General features: G+C 34.4%; 2 protein-coding genes across 2 annotated transcripts in view; one reads left to right on the top strand and one right to left on the bottom strand.

Moving 5' to 3' along the window:
• The window catches only part of LOC116861910 (MICOS complex subunit MIC27-like), a 552,532-nt gene that overhangs the window by 344,264 nt on the left and 187,628 nt on the right, over positions 1-20,640 (top strand). The gene's annotated exons all lie outside the window — the stretch shown is intronic.
• Positions 1-20,640, bottom strand: part of POF1B (POF1B actin binding protein) — a 100,814-nt gene that overhangs the window by 56,492 nt on the left and 23,682 nt on the right. Inside the window, exons 5-6 of the mRNA XM_032848800.1 lie at positions 16,467-16,568; positions 11,230-11,412 (exon numbers count right to left, since the gene is read on the bottom strand). Coding sequence (XP_032704691.1) covers positions 11,230-11,412; positions 16,467-16,568 — 285 coding nt within the window. The remainder of the gene's footprint in view (positions 1-11,229; positions 11,413-16,466; positions 16,569-20,640) is intronic.

Here is a 20,640-nt window from a genome sequence, read left to right as displayed (position 1 = left end):
TCAAGGAGTAGCAAAAGTCTGTGAGGCCTGAAGATGTAGTGGAAATGAAGAAATTGAGGGTGATAAAGAATCATGAGGACAGAGTGTGAGGAATATCACTGATATGAGTGATGAAGTTCTCTTAGATGATTCCAGGCAGGAGTCAGCAGGAAGTGGAGAGAAGATTGTAAACCTACCAATGAAACTGTCAAAATATGGGGAGAGTTTCCTGTCTTGCTAATTTTGGGCATTCTAACTGGGAGGTGTGGGGGTGGGAGGTTGGGGGAACCAGGTGGTGGGTATTAGAGAGGGCACAGATTGCGTGGAGCACTGGGTGTGGTACAAAAACAATGAATACTGTTATGCTGAAAATAAATTAAAAAAAAATGATTAAAAAATATGGGGAGAGTAACTAGGTCAATAATAGTGACAATTCAAGCCAAAACATATGCTATATATGGTTTGCAGGGTTTTAGAGAAAGGAGATGGTTGATCAAAAAAATCCAAACCACCTGAGTGTATAAAACTGTATTGAGAAAAGAATTAGCAACAGATATTTTTAAAAAATGAAAAAAAAATTAGGGAATTATTAACACCAGCAAAAAAACCCAGTTGTATTAATAAAAGAAACAAAATTATATACAAATTGGTTCAGCAGTGAATAATATTTCCATAACAATAATAATGTAAACACTGAATACTGCGTTAGCTAAGAAATGGGGACTTAACTATATTGGGATGTTGGAAGGGATGGAAACAGATGAGGGATTAATAGAACTAAAACTTTTATATACCTGGAATTATCAACAGATAACATACAACACTGATACATCAAGAAATAGCATAAGAATTTGCATACTATTTAACTGTATGGAAGTAAATACCAAAAGAAAACGCTAAGGATTGAAAATGGTTGTCTCTGAGGAATGGGTATGCAAGAAAAGGGTTGAGATAAAGAATTACTAAAATATGCCTTTTAGTACTATTTGAATTTTTAAGCTACATACATGCATTACTTTGACTTAAAAGCATAAAAACTGTTTTTTGAAAATAACAATTCTTTTTGGCCACAAAACAGAGTTTAAAAGGGCGCCAGTGCAGGAAATAGCCACAGACAGATAATGGAGTTTGGAAAAGACAGGCCCAAAAGAGATACAGATTAAATTTTTGGAAGGGGTAAGCATCAGATAGAGGTTTGCACAAAATAACTCCTCATTTTCAACAATGGGGATGAAGAAAGCAAGAAATATGAAAAAAGACTTTAACCACTTTTTAATGAGAGAGGAAACAGGCCGAACTGCTGAGTTTATTGAGTGAACCAGACCAGAGATTTCATTGTTAGTGAATGACTTATTTTAAATAAACACTATAGCAAGTTTTCTGTATACTTGCCAGAAAAAGCACCTGACACTAAGATCTGTGCTGTCTTGATGCTGACAAAAATTGAATTTTAAAATCATGAGAGAAAAGCATCAAAATTGGAGTATTTTCATTGGCAATAGCACTATTCAAGAGAACAAGACTATTCCTTTTGCATCTTCCCATGACTCCAAAAGATTTCTTGGCAGCTTCAAGCCAAGTGGAAAAGGATTGCACATATAATATACATAGTTTAATTTTTCTTATAAACACCACCTGTATGGCAACTTGTAAAATGAGTTCAGCTGAGCTTTTCCTTGTTATTAACATATGTAAAATTATCTGTTTCTTTTTAATGTCAGGGAAATGACCTCAATGTGTTATTCTTAATGACCCCAGGGAAGGAAATGTGATTGAAAAAAAGAAATGTAATTGCTGATGTTTTGAGTTTGAAGTCAAAATGATGATGTTTTATGGAAAACATACATAAATTAGTTTTATAAAAAATATTTTGAAGCCATGTTTTTGGATACTTGAGTTTTAGAAATATTTTAATGACTTTTCTTAGTGGAAAGAATTTTAAATGTGATTTAGTTTCATTTAAAAATATCATTACATGAACACTGGGTGTTATATGTAAGTGATGAATCACTAAATTCTACTCCTGAAACTAATATTACACTATACATTAACTATCTAGAATTTAAACAAAAACTTGAAACAAACAAAAATCATCTTAAAAAGGAAAAAAAAATTAAAAAAATAAAAATATCATTACAATGGGAACCAATGTATTCTATTGATGTTTTTAAGGATTTGGAGCCTGGAGGTGGAAAACAAAGAAGGCATAGAGTCAAATATTTATTTGAGCATCTACTATGTACTTGGCTCTAAGCTGAATACCTTACATATTTTATTGTCTTTAATATAATAGAGGGGGAAATTGAGGTTCAGTTATGTCAATATGTCAGTTATTTACTTATTTAAGAGAGAGAGAGAGAGAGAATGTGTACAGCAGGGAGCGGTAGAGGGAGAGGGACAGAGAAACTCAAGCAGACTCCACGCTCAGCCTAGAGCCCAACATAGGATTGATCCCACAACCCTGAGATTATGACCTGAGCCAAATCCAAGAGTTGGGTGCTTAACTGATTATGCCATCCTGGTACCCCTCACCTTATGTATTTTTTTTACATGTTCACCCCCATGTTTATTGCAGCATTGCTTACAATAGCCAAGACACAGAAATAAGCTAAGTGTCCACTGGTGGATGAAAGACAAAGAAGATGTGGTACGTACACACAATGACACATCATTCAGCCATAAAAATAGAATGACATCTTGCCATTTGTGACAGCATAGATGGACCTTGAGGGCAAAATGCTAGTTGAAGTAAGTCAGAGAAAGGCAAATACCCTAAGATCCCATTCATATGTGGAATCTAAAATAACAACAAAACCCAAAAAACCAAATTCATAAATAGAGTGAAGAGATGGTGGAGACGTGGGGGGGGGTAGGTGAAATGGGTGAAGGGGTCAAAAGGAACAGACTTGCAATTAGAAAATAAATAAGTCACAGGGATTTAATATACAGCATGGTGACTACAGTTAATAATGCAATATTACATGTATGCAAGTTGCTGAGAGAATAGATCTTAAAAATTCTTATCATTAGAAAGAAGTTAAGGAAACTGTCAAAAGTGACAGATGTTAATGAGACTTACTGTAGTTATCATTTCACAACATATATAAATATCGATTCATTGTTACACACCTGAAATATAATGTTGTATGTCAATTACACTTCAGTTTTAAAAACTACAATGTTCACTGTGTTTTTTTCCTTTATTTTAATTAATTAAGTAAGTAATTAAATTTAAGTTTTTATTTAAATTCTAGTTAGTTAACATATAGTGTAGTATTGATTTCAGGAGAAGGACTTAGTATATAACTTAGTATATATAGAACTTACATATAGCACCCAGTGCTCACCACAACATGTGGTCTACCCTAATACCCACTTAGCCCATCCCCAACCCACCTCCTCTCCAGCAAGCTTCAGTTTGTTCTCTATAGTTGAGTCTCTTATGGTTTGCATCCCTCTCTCTTTTTTCCCCTTACCCTATGTGCATCTGTTTTGTTTCTTAAATTCCACATATGAGTGAAATCATATCATATTTATCTTTCTGTAACTGACTTATCTTGCTTAGCATAATACACTCTAGTTTTATCCGCATCACCACAAATGGCAAGATCTCATTCTTTTTGAGATTATACCACATCTCCCCTATCCACCCATCAGTGAATGCTTAGGCGCTTTCCATAATTTGGTTATTATTGATAATGTTGCCATAAATATCAGGGGGCATGTGCCCCTTCAAATCAGTATTTTTGTATCTTTTGGGTAAATACCTAGCAGTGCAATTGTTGGGTCATAGGGTAGCTCTATTTTTAACTTTTTGAGTAACCCTCATACTGTTTTCCAGAGTGGCTGCACAAGTTTGCATTCCCACCAACAGTGTAAGAGGGTTCCCCTTTCTCCACAACCTCAGCAACATCTGTTGTTTCCTGTGTTGTTAATTTTAGCTGTTCTGACAGGTATGAGGTGGTATCTCATTGTGATTTTTATTTATATTTCCCTGATGATGAGTGATGCTGAGCATCTTTTCATGTGTCTCTTAATCAACTGGATGTCTTCTTTGGAAAAACATCTGTTATGTCTTGTGCCCATTTTTAAAATAGGATTATTTGTTTTTTGGGTGTTGAGTTTGATAAGTTCTTTATAGATTTTGGATACTAACCCTTTATCAGATATGTCCTTGCAAATATCTTCTTCCATTCTGTAGTTTGCCTTTTAGTTTGTTGATTTTTCCCTTCATTATGCAGAAGCTTTTCATCTTGACGAAATCCCAATAGTTCATTTTTGCTTTTGTTTTCCTTACCTCAGGAGATGTCTGCTAAGTTGCTTTGCCCAATGTCAAAGAGGTTGCTGCCTATGTTCTCCTCTTAGATTTTGATGGTTTCCTGTCTCACATTTAGGCCTTTCACCCATTTTGAATTTATTTTTGTGTATGGTATAAGAAAGTGGTCCAGTTTCATTCTTCTGCATGTTGCTGTCCAATTTTCCCAACACCACTTGTTGAAGATACTGTCTTCCTTCCACTGGATATCTTTCCTGCTTTGTCAAAAATTAGTTGGCCATAGAGTTGTGGATCCATTTCTGGACTCTCTATTCTGTTCCATTGATCTATGTCTCTTTTTTGTGCCAGTACCATACTGTCTTGATGACTACAGTTTGTAATAGAGATTGAAGTCAGGAACTGTGATGCTTCCAGTGTTGCTTTTCTTTTTCAAGATTGCTTTGGCTATTCAGAGTCTTTCGTAGTTATATACAAAGTTTAGGATTAGTTGCTCTAGCTGTCTGAAAAAATGTTGTTGGTATTTTGATAGGGAATGCATTAAATGTATAGATTGTTTTGGGCAAAGTGTAGACACTTTAACAATATTTGTTCTTCCAATCATTGAACATAGAATGTTTTTTCCTTTTCTTTATGTCATTTTCAGTTTATTTTATAACAGTTCTAAATTTTTCAAAATACAGATCTTTTATATCTTGGTTAGGTTTATTTGTTTTCACCTTATGCTACTTCTAAATTACAATTTAACTCTAAAAACAAACTAAAAATGGCCAATCCTTAGTTTTAAGAGAGTCTGACTTATATCTGCTCTATAACTCTTTAAAGAGACTCTCCCACCCATGTGGAAGAGTCATTTAAATGCCAAGGAGTCTAGGGGGTGCCTGGGTGGCTCAGTCTGCTAAATGTCTGCCTTGAGTTCAGGTCATGATCCCAGGATCATGGAATCAAGTCCTGTGTTAGGTTACCTGCCCCACAGGGAGTCTGCTTCTCCCTCTGCCACTCCTCCCACTTGTTCTTTTAATCTCTCTCTCTCTCAAATAAATAAATAGAATCTTAAAAAAACAAATATCAAGGAGTCTAGTTGCAAGAACTCATTTTCTTCCCTTCTTTATCTATGGGATCTGCACAAACAGATTACCCCATCCTCAGTCTGATCAGGAGTAAATCCTATGCAATCCATATAAATGGATTTACTAGCTCTACTTCCCAGGGCACTATCCTGTTTTCAGCAGAAAAACCAGAAAAAATTAATCTATACAAAACCCTCCAATATTTAACAAAGCTACATCAGAATCTCAAACTGAAGCATAAATAATGAAATAAATTAATATGTTAGTTATTCAACTCTTCCCATTTTGAAAATAGACAATATCTAGTCTGGTCAAATATACTATTAGTTGTACTAAGTTAGTGAAAGGATATCATAGCATCACCATTGTCCCTGGACAAGATCCTTAATCCTGCGATATTGTTCCCATCTCTGATAATTGTCCCTCACTCCATTCTTATTTATTTATTTATTTATTTATTATTTCAAAAAAAGTTTATTAACATATAATATATTATTTGCCCCAGGGGTGCATGTCTGTGAATCATCAGGCTTACACATTTCACAGTACTTACCATAGCATATACCCTCCCCAATGTCCATAACCCAGACACCTGATCCCTCCCCCCATCCCCCAGCAACCCTCAGTATGTTTCATGAGATTAAGAATCTCTTATGGTTTGTCTCCCTCATGATCCCATCTTGTTTCTTTTTTCCTTCCTTACCCTGCACAACTTCTCACAACCTTTTTTCCTACCCCTACCCCACACTGCCTCTCAAATTCCTCATATCAGAGAGTTTATATAATTGTCTTTCTCTGGTTGACTTATTTGGCTTAGCATAATATCCTCTAGTTCCATCCACGTCATTGCAAAAGGCAAGATTTCATTTTTTTGATGGCTGTGTAGTATTCCATCATATATATAATATATATATATATAGACATATATATATCTATATATATATCACATCTTCTTTATCCATTCATCTGTTGATGGACATCCATGTTCTTTCCATAGTTTGGCTATTGTGGATATTGCTGATATAAACATTCAGGTGCACATGCCCCTTCGGATCACTACATTTGTAACTAAGAGTACTTATTTTTAGTTAACTATGATATTATATGTGTGGTATAAGAAAGTTGTCCAGTTTCATTCTATTGCATGTAGCTGTCCAGTTTTCCCACCATCATTCATTGAAGAGTCTGTCTTTTTTCCACCGGATATTTTTTCCTGCCTTGTTGAAGATTAGTTGACCATAGAGTTGAGGGTCTATTTCTGGGCTCTCTATTCTGTTCCATTGATCTATGTGTCTGTTTTTGTGCCAGTACCATACTTCCTTGATGATTACAGCTTTGTAATAGATCTTGAAGTCTGGAAGTGTGATGCCACCAACTTTGGTTTTCTTTTTCAACATTCTTCTGGCTATTTAGGTTCTTTTCTGGTTCCATATAAATTTTAGGATTCTTTGTTCCATTTCTTTGAAAAAAATTGATGGTATTTTGATAGGGATTGCATTAAATGTGTAGATTGCTTTAGGTAGCACAGACATTTTCACAATATTTGTTCTTCCAGTACATGAGCACATAACGTTTTTCCATTTCTTTGTGTCTTCCTGAATTTATTTTATGAGTATTTGATAGTTTTCTGAGTAGAGATCCTGGTGCAATTGTAAATGGGATTGGTTTCTTAATTTTCCTTTCTTCTGTCTTGCTGTTGGTGTATAGGAATGCAACTGATTTTAGTGTGTTGATTTTATATCCTGACTCTTTACCGAATGCCTGTATGAGTTCTAGCAGTTATGGAGTAGAGCCTTCTGGGTTTACAACATAAAGTATCATATCATCTGCAAAGAGTGAGAGTTTGACTTCTTTGTCGATTTGGATGCCTTTAATTTCTTTTTGTTGTCTGATTGCTCCCTCCCTCCATTCTTATTGTTATTATTCTATCTTAAGTTTTTTTTAAATTTATTTTCAGCGTAACAGTATTCATTGTTTTTGCACCACACCCAGTGCTCCATGCAATCTGTGCCCTCCCTAATACCCACCACCTGGTTCTCCCAACCTCTCACACCCCGCCCCTTCAAAACCCTCAGATTATTTTTCAGAGTCCATAGTGTCTCATGGTTCACCTCCCCTTCCAATTTCCCTCAACTCCCTTCTCCTCTCCATCTCCCCTTGTCCTCCATGCTATTTGTTATGCTCCACAAATAAGGGAAACCATATGATAATTGAATTTCTCTGCTTGACTTATTTCACTCAGCATAATCTCTTCCAGTCCCGTCCATGTTGCTACAAAAGTTGGGTATTCATCCTTTCTGATGGAGGCATAATACTCCATAGTGTATATGGACCACATCTTCCTTATCCATTCATCTGTTGAAGGGCATCTTGGTTCTTTCCACAGTTTGGCGACGGTGGCCATTGCTGCTATAAACATTGGGGTACAGATGGCCCTTCTTTTCACTGCATCTGTATCTTTGGGGTAAATACCCAGTAGTGCAATGGCAGGGTCATAGGGAAGCTCTATTTTTAATTTCTTGAGGAATCTCCACACTGTTTTCCAAAGTGGCTGCACCAACTTGCATTCCCACCAACAGTGTAAGAGGATACCCCTTGGGGTGCCTGGGTGGCTCAGTGGGTTAAAGCCTCTGCCTTCAGCTCTGGTCATGATCCCAGGGTCCTGGGATTGAGCCCCACATTGGGCTCTCTGCTCAGCAGGGAGCTTGCTTCCTCCTCTCTCTCTCTCTCTGCCTGCCTCTCTGCCTACTTGTGAACTCTATCTGTCAAAGAAATAAATAAAATCTTTAAAAACAAAAATTTAAAAAAATCTTTAAAAAAAAAAGAGGGTTCTCCTTTCTCCACATCCTTTCCAACACACATTGTTTCCTGTCTTGCTAATTTTCGCCATTCTAACTGGTGTAAGGTGGTATCTCAATGTGGTTTTAATTTGAATCTCCCTGATGGCTGGTAATGATGAACATTTTTCATGTGTCTGATAGCCATTTGTATGTGTTCATTGGAGTAGTGTCTGTTCATATCTTCTGCCCATTTTTTAATATGATGGTCTGTTTTGTGTGTGTTGAGTTTGAGGAGTTCTTTATAGATCCTGGATATCAACCTTTTGTCTGTACTGTCATTTGCAAATATCTTCTCCCATTCCATGGGTTGTCTCTTTGTTTTCTTGTTTGTTTCCTTTGCTGTGCAGAAGCTTTTGATCTTGATGAAGTCCCAAAAGTTCATCTTCGCTTTTGTTTCCTTTTCCTTTAGAGACATATCTTGAAAGAAGTTGCTGTGGCTGATATCGAAGAGGTTACTGCCTATGTTCTCCTCTAGGATTCTGATGGATTCCTGTCTCACGTTGAGGTCTTTTATCCATTTTGAGTTTATCTTTGTGTACGGTGTAAGAGAATGGTCGAGTTTCATTCTACTACATATAGCTGTCCAGTTTTCCCAGCACCATTTATTGAAGAGACTGTTTTTTTTCCACTGTATATTTTTTCTTATTTTGTCAAAGGTTATTTGCCCATAGAGTTGAGGGTCCATATCTGGGCTCTCTACTCTGTTCCACTGGTCTATGTGTGTTTTAATGCTGTCTTGGTGATCACAGCTTTGTAGTAAAGCTAGAAATCAGGTAATGTGATGCTGCCAGTTTTATTTTTGTTTTTCAACATTTCCTTAGTGATTCGGGGTCTCTTCTGATTCCATACAAATTTTAGGATTATTTGCTTCAGCTCTTTGAAAAATACCAGTGGAATTTTGATCGGTTTATATGGAAAACCCAAAAGACTCCACCCCCAAACTACTAGAACTCATAAAGCAATTCAGCAACGTGGCAGGATACAAAGTCAATGTCAGAAATCAGTGGCTTTCTTATACACTAACAATGAAAATACAGAAAGGGAAATTAGAGAATCGATTCCATTTACTATAGCACCAAGAACCATAAGATACCTGGGAATAAACCTAACCAAAGAGGTAAAGGAACTGTTCTTGAGGAACTATAGAACACTCATGAAAGAAATTGAAGAAGACACAAAAAGATGGAAGACCATTCCATGCTCTTGCATTGGAAGAATAAACATTGTTAAAATGTCTATACTGCCTAGAGCAATCTAGCTTAAATTTTACACTTGAAATAGCTTCTAATAATCCCTGAAAATCTTCTCTCTGTCATTTTCTTTTTTTTTAAGATTTTATTTATTTATTTGACAGTCAGAGATCACAAGTAGGCAGAGAGGCAGGCAGAGAGAGAGGAGTAAGCAGGCTCCCTGCTGAGCAGAGAGCCTGATGCAGGGCTTGATCCCAGGACCCTGGGATCATGACCTGAGCCAAAGGCAAAGTCTTTAACCCACTGAGCCACCCATTTTCTTAAGTTGTAGACTTTATAGTTTATAAAGAACTTTCATCATACGTTTTTACTTAGACTTTACATCAACACTGTGAGGTAGACATTACTATCTACATTTTATGGATGAGGATATTTCTGAGAGATTTAGTATTTATTAAAAACACACAGTTTGAAAGGTACATAATCTGGAACTGGAACCCAGTTCTTCCTTCTCTGAAGCTGGTCCACTTTCTGTTATGTCACCCATACTTCCACTTTCTGTTATGTCACCCATACTTCTCCACTAGCAGGCTCTTAGTCCATTGCTCTATTTATGTTTACACTATTGATAAAGGGCTCCCCACATTTCTCTGTATGAATCCTGGCTCTACTGCATGATAGCTGTGCAAACCTTTACAATTAACTTATGGGTAATAAATCTCTATTTTTATGATGAGGAAACTGAAGCAAAGCAAAAAATTAGACTAAACTGTATGAAATTGTTGCTATTTGACCAACTTTGCCCTATAAAAATGACAATTTTAAGTGATTTAACTTAACTTAATAAAATGTTTTTAAACATTATCAATGTAAGATGTTCAACACCATCTGAACCATGTTTTAGTGTAATCCTAGATAACAAAATATTTCCATACATGAGATTCAAAGAAAATATAATTTTAGGGTTTTTTTTAGAGTGGAAAAATATGGGTTTTAAATCTTTTATGGTTACTTTGACCAATATAGCCAAAGTACATATTTCAAAGTTTTAGTTCTTAGAAATAATCTCGTGTATATTTAATATAAAACAATCAAAACTCTTATGTGTGCAAGCTCCTACTTTATTTTTTCTTATTCTTTTCCTTCTATCTTTTAGTAAGAGCTTCCTATGAAAGAGGTAAATTTGAGCAAGCTATTCCTTACTGGGAAAAAAGACCTGAAAAAATACAAATGATGACTGATTCCCCACCGTTTCAGTTATTGTTGTTAGTTTTACCAAGATACAAGAAATTTTTTTTTCTTTTAACACTTGTATAACAGATGTTTCCAAGATTCCAAAGTCTTCGGAATATAAATTAGTCACCAATGATTGTATCCTAAGAGATTTCTCCTTAGCAATCAAGCTTTAGTTTCTATTTTGTTGATGTAATATAGAATAAAATCTATACATTTTCTGACTCGAATTAATATACCATATTTTCATAGAATGCATATAGGAAGCAATTGCCAGTTTGCAAAAAGTGACCATTATAAGCCTTAGATAATATTATTTCCATTTCATTGTTCATTTAAATACCATTTCCCATGAAAATATTTAATGTTGCACAACCATTGAACCCATTTTAGAACTGAGGACCAGCTAGAAATTAAGTATTCATTAATCAATTTATAATTTTCCTCATAGATTTAATGCACTAATAGACATGAATTATTTTGTCTTCTGAGAGGAAGTAGAAAATTTTGTTTTAGAAATGGTGCTAATGAAACACAACTACCTCAATATTTTGTTGAAAATTCAATGTGGGTGCCTATACAGTGAAGTGAGAAGGATTTAAGAGTTACTTCAGTTTTATAAGGAATCAGTTGATTGATCTTACCTGATCGTGTATATGGCTTGATCCACCATGGCACAGTTCATTTCCAGTGTTTGTAGAAATTGAATCACTTCCTGTGATGGTTTGGATTTGTTGGCTAGAATGGGATTGTTGACAATGTGGAGTGTGGATGATCCTAGGTTCTTGGACAATGTGATGATGGCATTGGGCCTGTGGATAGTATTCCTAAAACACACATACATGCCAAAATAGTCACTGAGAATACAAATTACTAATTGAGAAAAACCCACTGAAAGCATTTGTAAAAATTTAATGTGTTCTTTCACAAGGTAATTCAATCCCTAGGATTTGTAGTTTTAGTATATGGTATATTATTTTTTCAAACTATTTCATTGGGAGAAATTTTATTGAATTATATATATATACATATATGTATGTATATATATATAGATAGATAGATAGATAGATAGATAGATCAGGTGGCTGTGACCATCCAAATACTAACCAAATTGGCCAGGGAATTGCATATTCTGATTAAATTAATATTCCAGTTATACTTAACACTAAGACTACAATGAATATTAATTACTCTTTGATGATTCAACAGGCACTTCAGCATCTAATTTCATAACAATACTATCATACTGAAGATGTAGATTGATATAAAATTAGAAAATAATATAATGCAGTGATTTTCAATATCAGGAAGCTTATTAGAATCACAGTGGGGGCAAACAAAATTCTTATGCTTATGAAAATCAAGCACAAATTAAGAGAAAAGATTGGAAAACAGTGACTGAAGCTTCAGATCTAGAAGACGAGGATCCTAACTAATTCTACCACTTACTCTACGATTTTGGGAAACTATGCACTCTTTATGAGCCTTAGTTTTCTCGTTTGCAAATATGGAGATAGCATGTGTCTCATTGGGTTGCTATGAGGAGTAAATGAGCTAATGTTTATAAAGTGCCTATTACAAAGTAGGTGAGTAATAAACATTTATTATTATATTATTAGTTTATTATCATGAATCATCATCCACTCCACTAATTTTGCAGGTGGTAAAAAAAAAATCCTAAGGTCCAGAGTTGCTTTACTTATAATGACATGACTAATTCTTGGAAAAATTGGGATTGGAATTGATCATTTCTAGCTCAAAGTTCTTTCAGAACTTGTTTTTAAACTAAATCTTTACTATCTTGTTCATTTGTCTTGGCTTTCTTTTTTCTGATAAAGTATAGGTCAAGGAATAATAAAGGATATCAGGTTTTTACAGGTTTGAGGATTTCAGGTATATTTCAATTTCCTAAATTATTTTGTTATTATTCTACTTTGATAACAGGCATCTGAAAGACAGTGTTCAAAAAAAAATTCTCTATTTTGAATCAGAATGTTACATTCAGGCGTGCCTGGGTGGCTCAGTCATTAAGCATCTGCCTTTGGCCCAGGTCATGGTCCCAGGGTCTTGGGATTGAGCCCCACATCAGGCTCCCTGCTCAGCGAGAAAACCATTTCTCTTTGTTCCACTCACCCTGCTTGTGTTCCCTCTCTCACTGTCAAATAAATAAATAAATAATATTTTTTAAAAAAGAACACTACATCCATGCAGATATATTTAGCTTTGGAAGTATAAATTCAATCCTCTATTTCCTTTTGACAGTGGAAAGCTGACGTGCATTAATAAAGTAAAGCACTTCAAATCTTATATTTCTTTTAATATGGAACAATTTCAAACTATATTAAATGAAAAAAGCAAGGTACAGAAGAAAGAATATGCTATGCTCCCTTTTATATAACATTTTAAAATATATACATATGTGTATATTTACAAATATATACAACTTCTTTTAAATACATAGAGCAAAAATCTTTTAAGGGTGACTGCCTATGGGAAGAGGAACTGAAAGACAAGAGGGTTAAGATAGAGAAGGTTTGTTTTGTTTTGTTTTTTGTGTTGTGTTTTACTACTGTATATATTTTTATTCTTTTTTATATACTTTTTGGACCTTTTTATACTTTTTATGCTTTGAAATTTTTAACATGTATATAAATTATCTTATGTGTACAAAATTATTTTGAAAGAAAAATATATAAAGAAACATATTTTACAAATAGAAACCACCTTAGTAGTAATTGATAATAAAGGTCATAGAATCTGTTCATAGAATCATTTTCTCCAGGATCTTTTCAAATATGACGCATTTTATATGCTAACACTAAGATCTGTACAGTTTAAAAGTCAGACTGTGAACTATCAGCCATTTTGGTACAAATTGTACGGGTGAATGTATTATCTGTTCTTTTATGTTACAAAATACCCTCATACACTGGATTAGAATAAAGTCAGAATGATAGGCTAAGAAAACCTTCACCCAGTGGGGAACTTTTACACTACTGCAATAGAATTCCTCCTGAAAAAAAAATTAATGTGTCTTTAAAAAGCAAGTTAGGAGACACTTTGAAGGACATATCAATGTAGGACAATAAACAAAACAAAACTCATTTCTCAATCATCTTTCTTTATTAATATATCAGTTGACTCTTAAATAGAATGCTGACAGTCTCTCCATCTGGGGTGTCTTGTGGTTTTGCTGAGCCTATCTGGCCTCTGAACCACTCATTACTATCACTGAAGCCTTAGCAGATTTTCAGTTTCAATTATCATACCTGATTACTAAAATTATTGTTCTAAAGCATGATATTCGTACATTACTCATATTTTTGAAGTGTACCACAAGGTAGATTTTTAATGTATAAAAATCAAACATTTCTGAATAATCATATATTTTGTCTTCTTTGATAGAGAAAAAAATATACAGAGTACAGTTCATATGAACTACATAATTATCTTGCAACTGGCACCAATTTACCACCCTTCCATGACAAAGACCTCTGTTTTGGGCAGGTCTTATCTCCTAAGAGCTAGTCCTACTTGAACTAGTCTCATATAACATTAATTATTTCATCCTGACTCCAGCTTTCCAGCTTGTCCTACTGCATCTCTATCACTGAGGAAACTCAACTAGGTCAAGGCATTTGTAGTTTGTTCCATATACGTGGTTCCTTTTACTCTGGGTAGTCTTTCATGGCAGTCCCCAAACTCCCAAATCATTTAAGTCACTAATAAAAAAAGTGTATGTAAAAAGGTAAATATTCAAACTAATAGTAAGTAACTGTATTGTTCTTTCAAAGGAATTCTTCTTTATCTGTTCCATATGTATAGCAATAAGAATGTACAGGATATTCAGCATTTTCCTCTAGGAACCAAGATTTTAAAAAGTAATTATCCTTTTTGAGACAAGAAATTAAAAGGAGCATGAAATGATGTGTCTCAAAAATTTCTTACTTTTTAAAATGTGTCAGATTTATTGTTTTGTCAGTCTAGTTGGATAAAGGACAGATGTTATAATTTGATAGCTTGAGGAAAGTGCCCCTTAAAGAACTGACATATTTGATAAAATTTTTCTATTTGGAATCATAATGTCCAGAAATATTCTGTTATTCTTCTGAAAGATATGTGTTCCATACATACCATACCAAGCCTTCTAATATATCCAACTTTCTAAGTAGACCAGAGTCTTAAAGGTATGGATTTTTATTATTCTGAGAGTTTACACTATTTTATTTTTAATAAGCATCAAATAAGTAATAATGTATTAGTTCCTATGAATCTGATAACAACTGCCCATAAATACTCATAAAAATAAGATATGTTCTTATTCCAAGAAAATTTAAAAGAATTTAACATACTTTAATATTTCAATTGCATATGAGAAAAAATGACTTTGTGATAAAAATTCATTTGATATTATTTAACTGCCTGTTATAGGTTAAATTTTGTCCCTCCAAAAAAATGCAAATGTTAAAGTCCTAATCCTTAGTACCTCAGAAAGTGACCTTGTTTAGAAACTGGGGCTGCTTCTTTTTTTCCCCCTTGAAACAAAGCTTTTATAGAAGTAAGACATTAAAATGAGGTAATTAGAATAGGTCCTAATGAAATATGACTAGTATTGTCATGAAAAGGGAAAATTTGGATACAGAGACAGACTTGCACAGAGAGAAGATGATATGAAGACACACAAGAAGGATGCCATGTGAAGATAAAGGATTAAAGTTATGCATCTACAAACCAAGGAGCACCTGAGACCACAAGAAATTAGGAGATAGGCATAGAAGAGATCCTTCCCTGAAGACTTCAAAGGGAGCATGGCCCTGACAACACAATGATTTCATACTTCTGACCTCCAGACCTGTGAGACCATACATTTGTGTTGTTTTAAGCCAACCAGACTGTGGTACTTTGTTACAGCAGTCCTAAGAAACTAACACACTGCCCTATTTCGAGTATGTCCAAAAGACAAGTCCTAGGCTCTGTCTGGGCTGGAAATGTTTGTATCCACTGAGATCAATGTGAAACTTCTGCTGGCTACAGTAACAACCCTGCTTGTAAGTCTAGTATCTTTACATGCTATGGAATTACCATTGCCCTGCTGCAGTTTTGAATGTTGTACTTGTTCTCTGAGCTGAATTAATGAAATTTTTAAAAATGTGACTTGAACTACAGTTTTCTACACTTTTACAGAATACAGTATTGTACATATCTGTTCATATGTAGCATTCACTTGAAAATTCACTTTTTTTTTGCATTTTTTCAAGTTTTTATTTAAATCCTATCTAGTTAACATGTAGTACAACATTGGTTTCTGGAGTAGAATTTAGTGATTCATCACTTACATATAACACCCACTGCTCATCACAGCAAATTCTCTACTTAATGACCATCACCCACTTAGTCTATCCCCTGCCCACCTCCCCTTCATCAATCTTCAGTTTGTCCTCTATAGTTAAGAGTCTCTTATGGTTTGTTTCTCTTTTTCCCCATTCCCCTATGTTCATCTGTTTTGCTTCTCAAATTCCACAATTAAGACAAAGTTATAATGTTTTAAATTATAATTTTTGTGAGACCATTTCAAAAGAGACATACAAAGCATTGGGATATTCGTATTAAATTCAGTTTCTACCATTAATTTTGTATGTGACTTGACACATTTTTACTTTAGTTTCCCCTTCGGTAAAACAGGGACAATAATACTTCACATGGATAGAATGAATATGAAAGTGTTAAGGATGATATGAAGGACTGGAGACATAGTAAGGTATTATTATGACTCATAGTGGCCTTGATGGGCACTTGACAATTGAGTGTCATTTTCACTCTATTAAAATGCTGGCAATTCAAAAGTATACACTTAATAAGCTTTAAAACAAATTTTACATACCTGATCTGTATTTAGTTTCTCTACCTTTCTTATTGTTTTTTCATAAATGACATTGTTTCCTGGGAAGAAATGGCCTCCTCTTAGGAATGGAGAAAGTGGTTCCTATAAAGACAATAATGACTATGTTTTTGTCTTTTTTTTTTTTTTGAAAGTTACCTTTTCAGAGGAACCTTAACTTAAGCAAATATCTAGTCTTTAATAAACTCTGAGTTAGTAGCATATTAGGAGAATAGAATGAGAACCCAATAAAGTTTTTTTTAAATCATTTTTTAAAATTTATCTTCAGCATAATAGTATTCATTGTTTTTGTACCACACCCAGTGCTCCATGCAGTCCAAGCCCTCTCTAATACCCACCACCTGGTTCCCCCAACCTCCCACCCCCCCACCTCTTCAAATCCTTCAGATTGTTTTTCAGCGTCCATAGTCTCTCATTGTTCACCTCCCCTCCCAATAAAGTTTTAAAAGATGTAAGGAAATAGTAACAAAGATGGTCTATTTTCTTAAACAGAGTAATCTGGATCTCTCCTACTACCTTTTACTAGGCCTAACAAAGTGTTTCAGGGGAAATTGGAAGGGGCTGAGAAAGATATTTTTCCTTTTTTTAAAAGTAAAGTCTCAAACAGACAACCCCAACATCATACAAAAACTTCCAGAGGACAGAAAAGAGTTTTTTCTATTCTTAAGGCAAGATACAGTGAGTTTCCTTTGAGGTAGATAGGCATTAGGTCAACTTCATTTAAATTGAGTTCACTGGCAGGTTTCTTTCTTTGGAAAAATATTATTGGAGATATGTAAAATAAACAATTCATCAGTGAGCTGTGAATTAGGTAAAACTATATTAAAGATTTTTTTTCCTGGAACTTAGTTTTGGTACCCTTGAAGTGTACAATTCTTACTTGTGATTATAACCAAAGCTAAGGCTGTCTTTACAACATGTGTTTTGAATACTGAGAACAGAGTAGAGTCAGTAAGTGCCAAGGTATCCCCATATAATCAACTAAGTTGATGCAGGATTATCCAAGTGCTTAAAAGATATCAGCCAATGAAATAAAGGTTGGTGACATGTCTAATATCTGAAAGAAAATAGGGAAGGACTAATAAGGATCAGATCAATAGTTTAAAACAAATGCAGGGGAGCCTGGGTGGCTCTGTCCTTAAGCGTCTGCCTTTGGCTCAGGTCATGATCCCAGGGTCCTAGGATTGAGCCCCGCATCGGGCTCACTGTTGAATGGGAAGCCTGCTTCTCCCTCATCCACTCCCCCTGCTTGTGTCCCCCTCTCTTGCTGTGTCTCTCTCTGTCAAATAAATAAAACCTTTAAAAATAAAATAAAATAAATGGAATATTACTATATTTCCTATCCTTCTTTTAGTTTTCATATGAGTCTATTTGTATGGGGAGAGTTATGGTTGTTTTGCTACAAAGATTAATTGCATTCATTTATTTTTATAATACAGGGGAACAGTACAGAAGGGGATTGACCAAACCTGCTACTAGTTAATGTGTTTAAGACCATTTCAAAATCAAAACATGCTAATGTTTTTGTCGTCTGGTATTGTAAAAACTCTTAAAACAACTAGATGAAAACACTGGTTTTGAGATGCTCTTAAATCCAAAGCTATATACTTCTTATAATCAAGTTTGAATAAAAAGTGCTTTAACTAAATGTTCCTGGGATATTTTGGTGAAACAAATATGCAATTGATTAAATTTGGCTAGCTGATGAATTTTTAAATCTAAAGGTAGATATATTTAGAAGGATTCTCCTAGAAGCTCTTCTGTGTTTGTATGTCTTTGTAAAAAATGAAAAAAGAGTTTTTGTAGTTATTTGTAATTGTATAACACATGTTTGAGAGCTAACTATGCACAATATGCTTTGCTATGTTTTTTTTGACCATTTTTACTGAGATATTTAATACTTACAGTTATATATAAGTCTAGCATTACAATAGCTTCAAACTGTAACACTATAGTCATTATACCTATTTAATGTCAACATAACTGATATCAATATACTTTAGCTTAGTACATATTATTGGTAATAGTAAAGATTAAAAATATAAAAGGTGACTTGACTGAAATATGCACATTTATGTAAATGTAGGCTGTATATCAATGATCTATTTTTTAGAAAATGGCTACACTTTCTTACAAAAAAATACATTTCTTTTCCTCATTTTCCACTTTGCTATTTTGAAATTCTTTTTTTATTATGTTCAGTTAGCCAACATATAGTACATCATAAGTTTTTGTTGTAGTGTTCAATGATTCATTAGTTGTGTATAACAACCAGTGCTGAATTTTATAAGGAATGAATCACACTTAGCTTATTACCAGGAACACTAAATATTGATCAGTATTCACCAAACTGTAGCCAGCAGCCTATTTTTATAATGTCCTCAAGCTAAGAATGATATTTAGATTTTTAAAGAACTACAAGTACAAAGAAGGCCAAAACCTTATGGTGAGAGAAGAGCCTGAAATATTTACTATTTTGCCCTTTACAGGACATTTTTTTGATCTCCAGTGTAGATAATATATGAACATAAACATCTATGATACAAGGTAGAAAGAAGCTAGCCCTTGTAAAAGGTACAGAGAAATAAGTTATGGAATGGAATTCAGAAGAGGAAAAATTGAATTCCATCTGGCAGTGCTCAGGTTAAGTTACTTGGATCAGGTGGCGTTTGAGAAAAGATTAAGGTGGGCTTTGCATATGAGGAAATAGAAGAAAATGGTACTCCAAATGAAGTAAACAAAATAAGTCAATAAACCAAGCCTGTAAAAGTATAAATTACATGTAAGGGACACAAATGAGTCCTTGAATGCTTTTAAGAATGGACTGAGGTGAACATAAATCTACTTCAGGGAGATTTGTTGGAGAAACAAAAAAGTACAGGTAAGGAGACCAGTTAAGAGATTATCTTAAATCATGAAGGACAGTACTTTCCAAAGATGACACTAAGATCTTAAATCTGAGAAATCTACTACATAGCTGATGGTGTCAAAAACAAAAACAAGGAGAGTTGAGACACATTGAATTTTATGTGCTCCTGGTAAAAATCTAAAAAAATCTGATTCATGTTTTTATTCCTTATAACATTTAGTAAATATATAGTGCATAGCAATCCCTTAAACATGTATTAAATTACTGCAAAGGGTTAGCAAAGGGACTTTTACCAAAATGCAAAGGAAGGCATTCAGGTTATAAATGTCCAGCACACACATGAGTGGAGATTTCATGGCTACAGTTCTAGTTCTAGATTTCAGAATCATATGCTTAGAAGTTCCTGTTAAAATCATGCAATTGCTGAAAAGCCAAGTGAATATCAAAGGTATAACTATATAAGTCTTAAGGGATATGAGAATCAGAAGAGAAAAATGAAATAAAATCAAGAGAAGAATTTCCATAAAGCAGTGGAGGGGTGAGTGACAGTAAAAATGCTTCAGAGATGTCAACAGATGAGAATTCTAAAGTGGATTTGATTTGGACTACTACAGAGCCATTGGATCTGACTACTGAAATTAGTGAAAGAAGGAGTAATGGAAAAAAATTCTAGAGTCATAAAACCTGTATTCAACTCTGCCTCTATCACCCACATGCTGTGGAAATGTAGGAAAGTCATTTACCTTCTCTGAGGCTTAGTTTTCTTATCACAGAGATGGTAACGCAGAATACTTTATACTGGGGCACCTGGGTGGCTCAGTGGGTTAAGCCTCTGCCTTCGGCTCGGGTCATGATCCCAGGTCCTGGGATTGAGCCCCACATCGGGCTCTCTGCTCCACAGGGAGCCTGCTTTCTCCTCTCTCTCTCTGCCTGCCTCTCTGCCTGCTTGTGATCTCTCTCTGTCAAATAAATAAATAAAATCTTAAAAAAAAAAAGAATACTTTATACCAAGCAAAATAACGTATTTTAAACTACCTTTAATCTGTGATTTTAATGTACAAATGACATTGGTTTTTAATAATATAATACTTTAAGTCTGTACTGCATTTTAAAAAGTTAATGAAAACCTTGTTAGAACTATTCTAAGATGTCAAGATAAAGTATATACAAAAATAGGCTTATTGAAGGCAAGGACTGTATTCATCTTGAATACACAATAGTGAATGAACAGATGACTGGATGAGGAGAGATGATATGAATATTTATCTTAAGGATTTAAGTACCCTC

The sequence above is a fragment of the Lontra canadensis genome, unplaced genomic scaffold (assembly GCF_010015895.1).
Source record: "Lontra canadensis isolate GAN:19392208 unplaced genomic scaffold, GSC_riverotter_1.0 scaffold209, whole genome shotgun sequence".
Classification (NCBI taxonomy): domain Eukaryota; kingdom Metazoa; phylum Chordata; class Mammalia; order Carnivora; family Mustelidae; genus Lontra; species Lontra canadensis.
The sequence above is the reverse complement of the archived record's forward strand: the minus strand, read 5'-3'. Positions and strand labels throughout refer to the sequence as shown.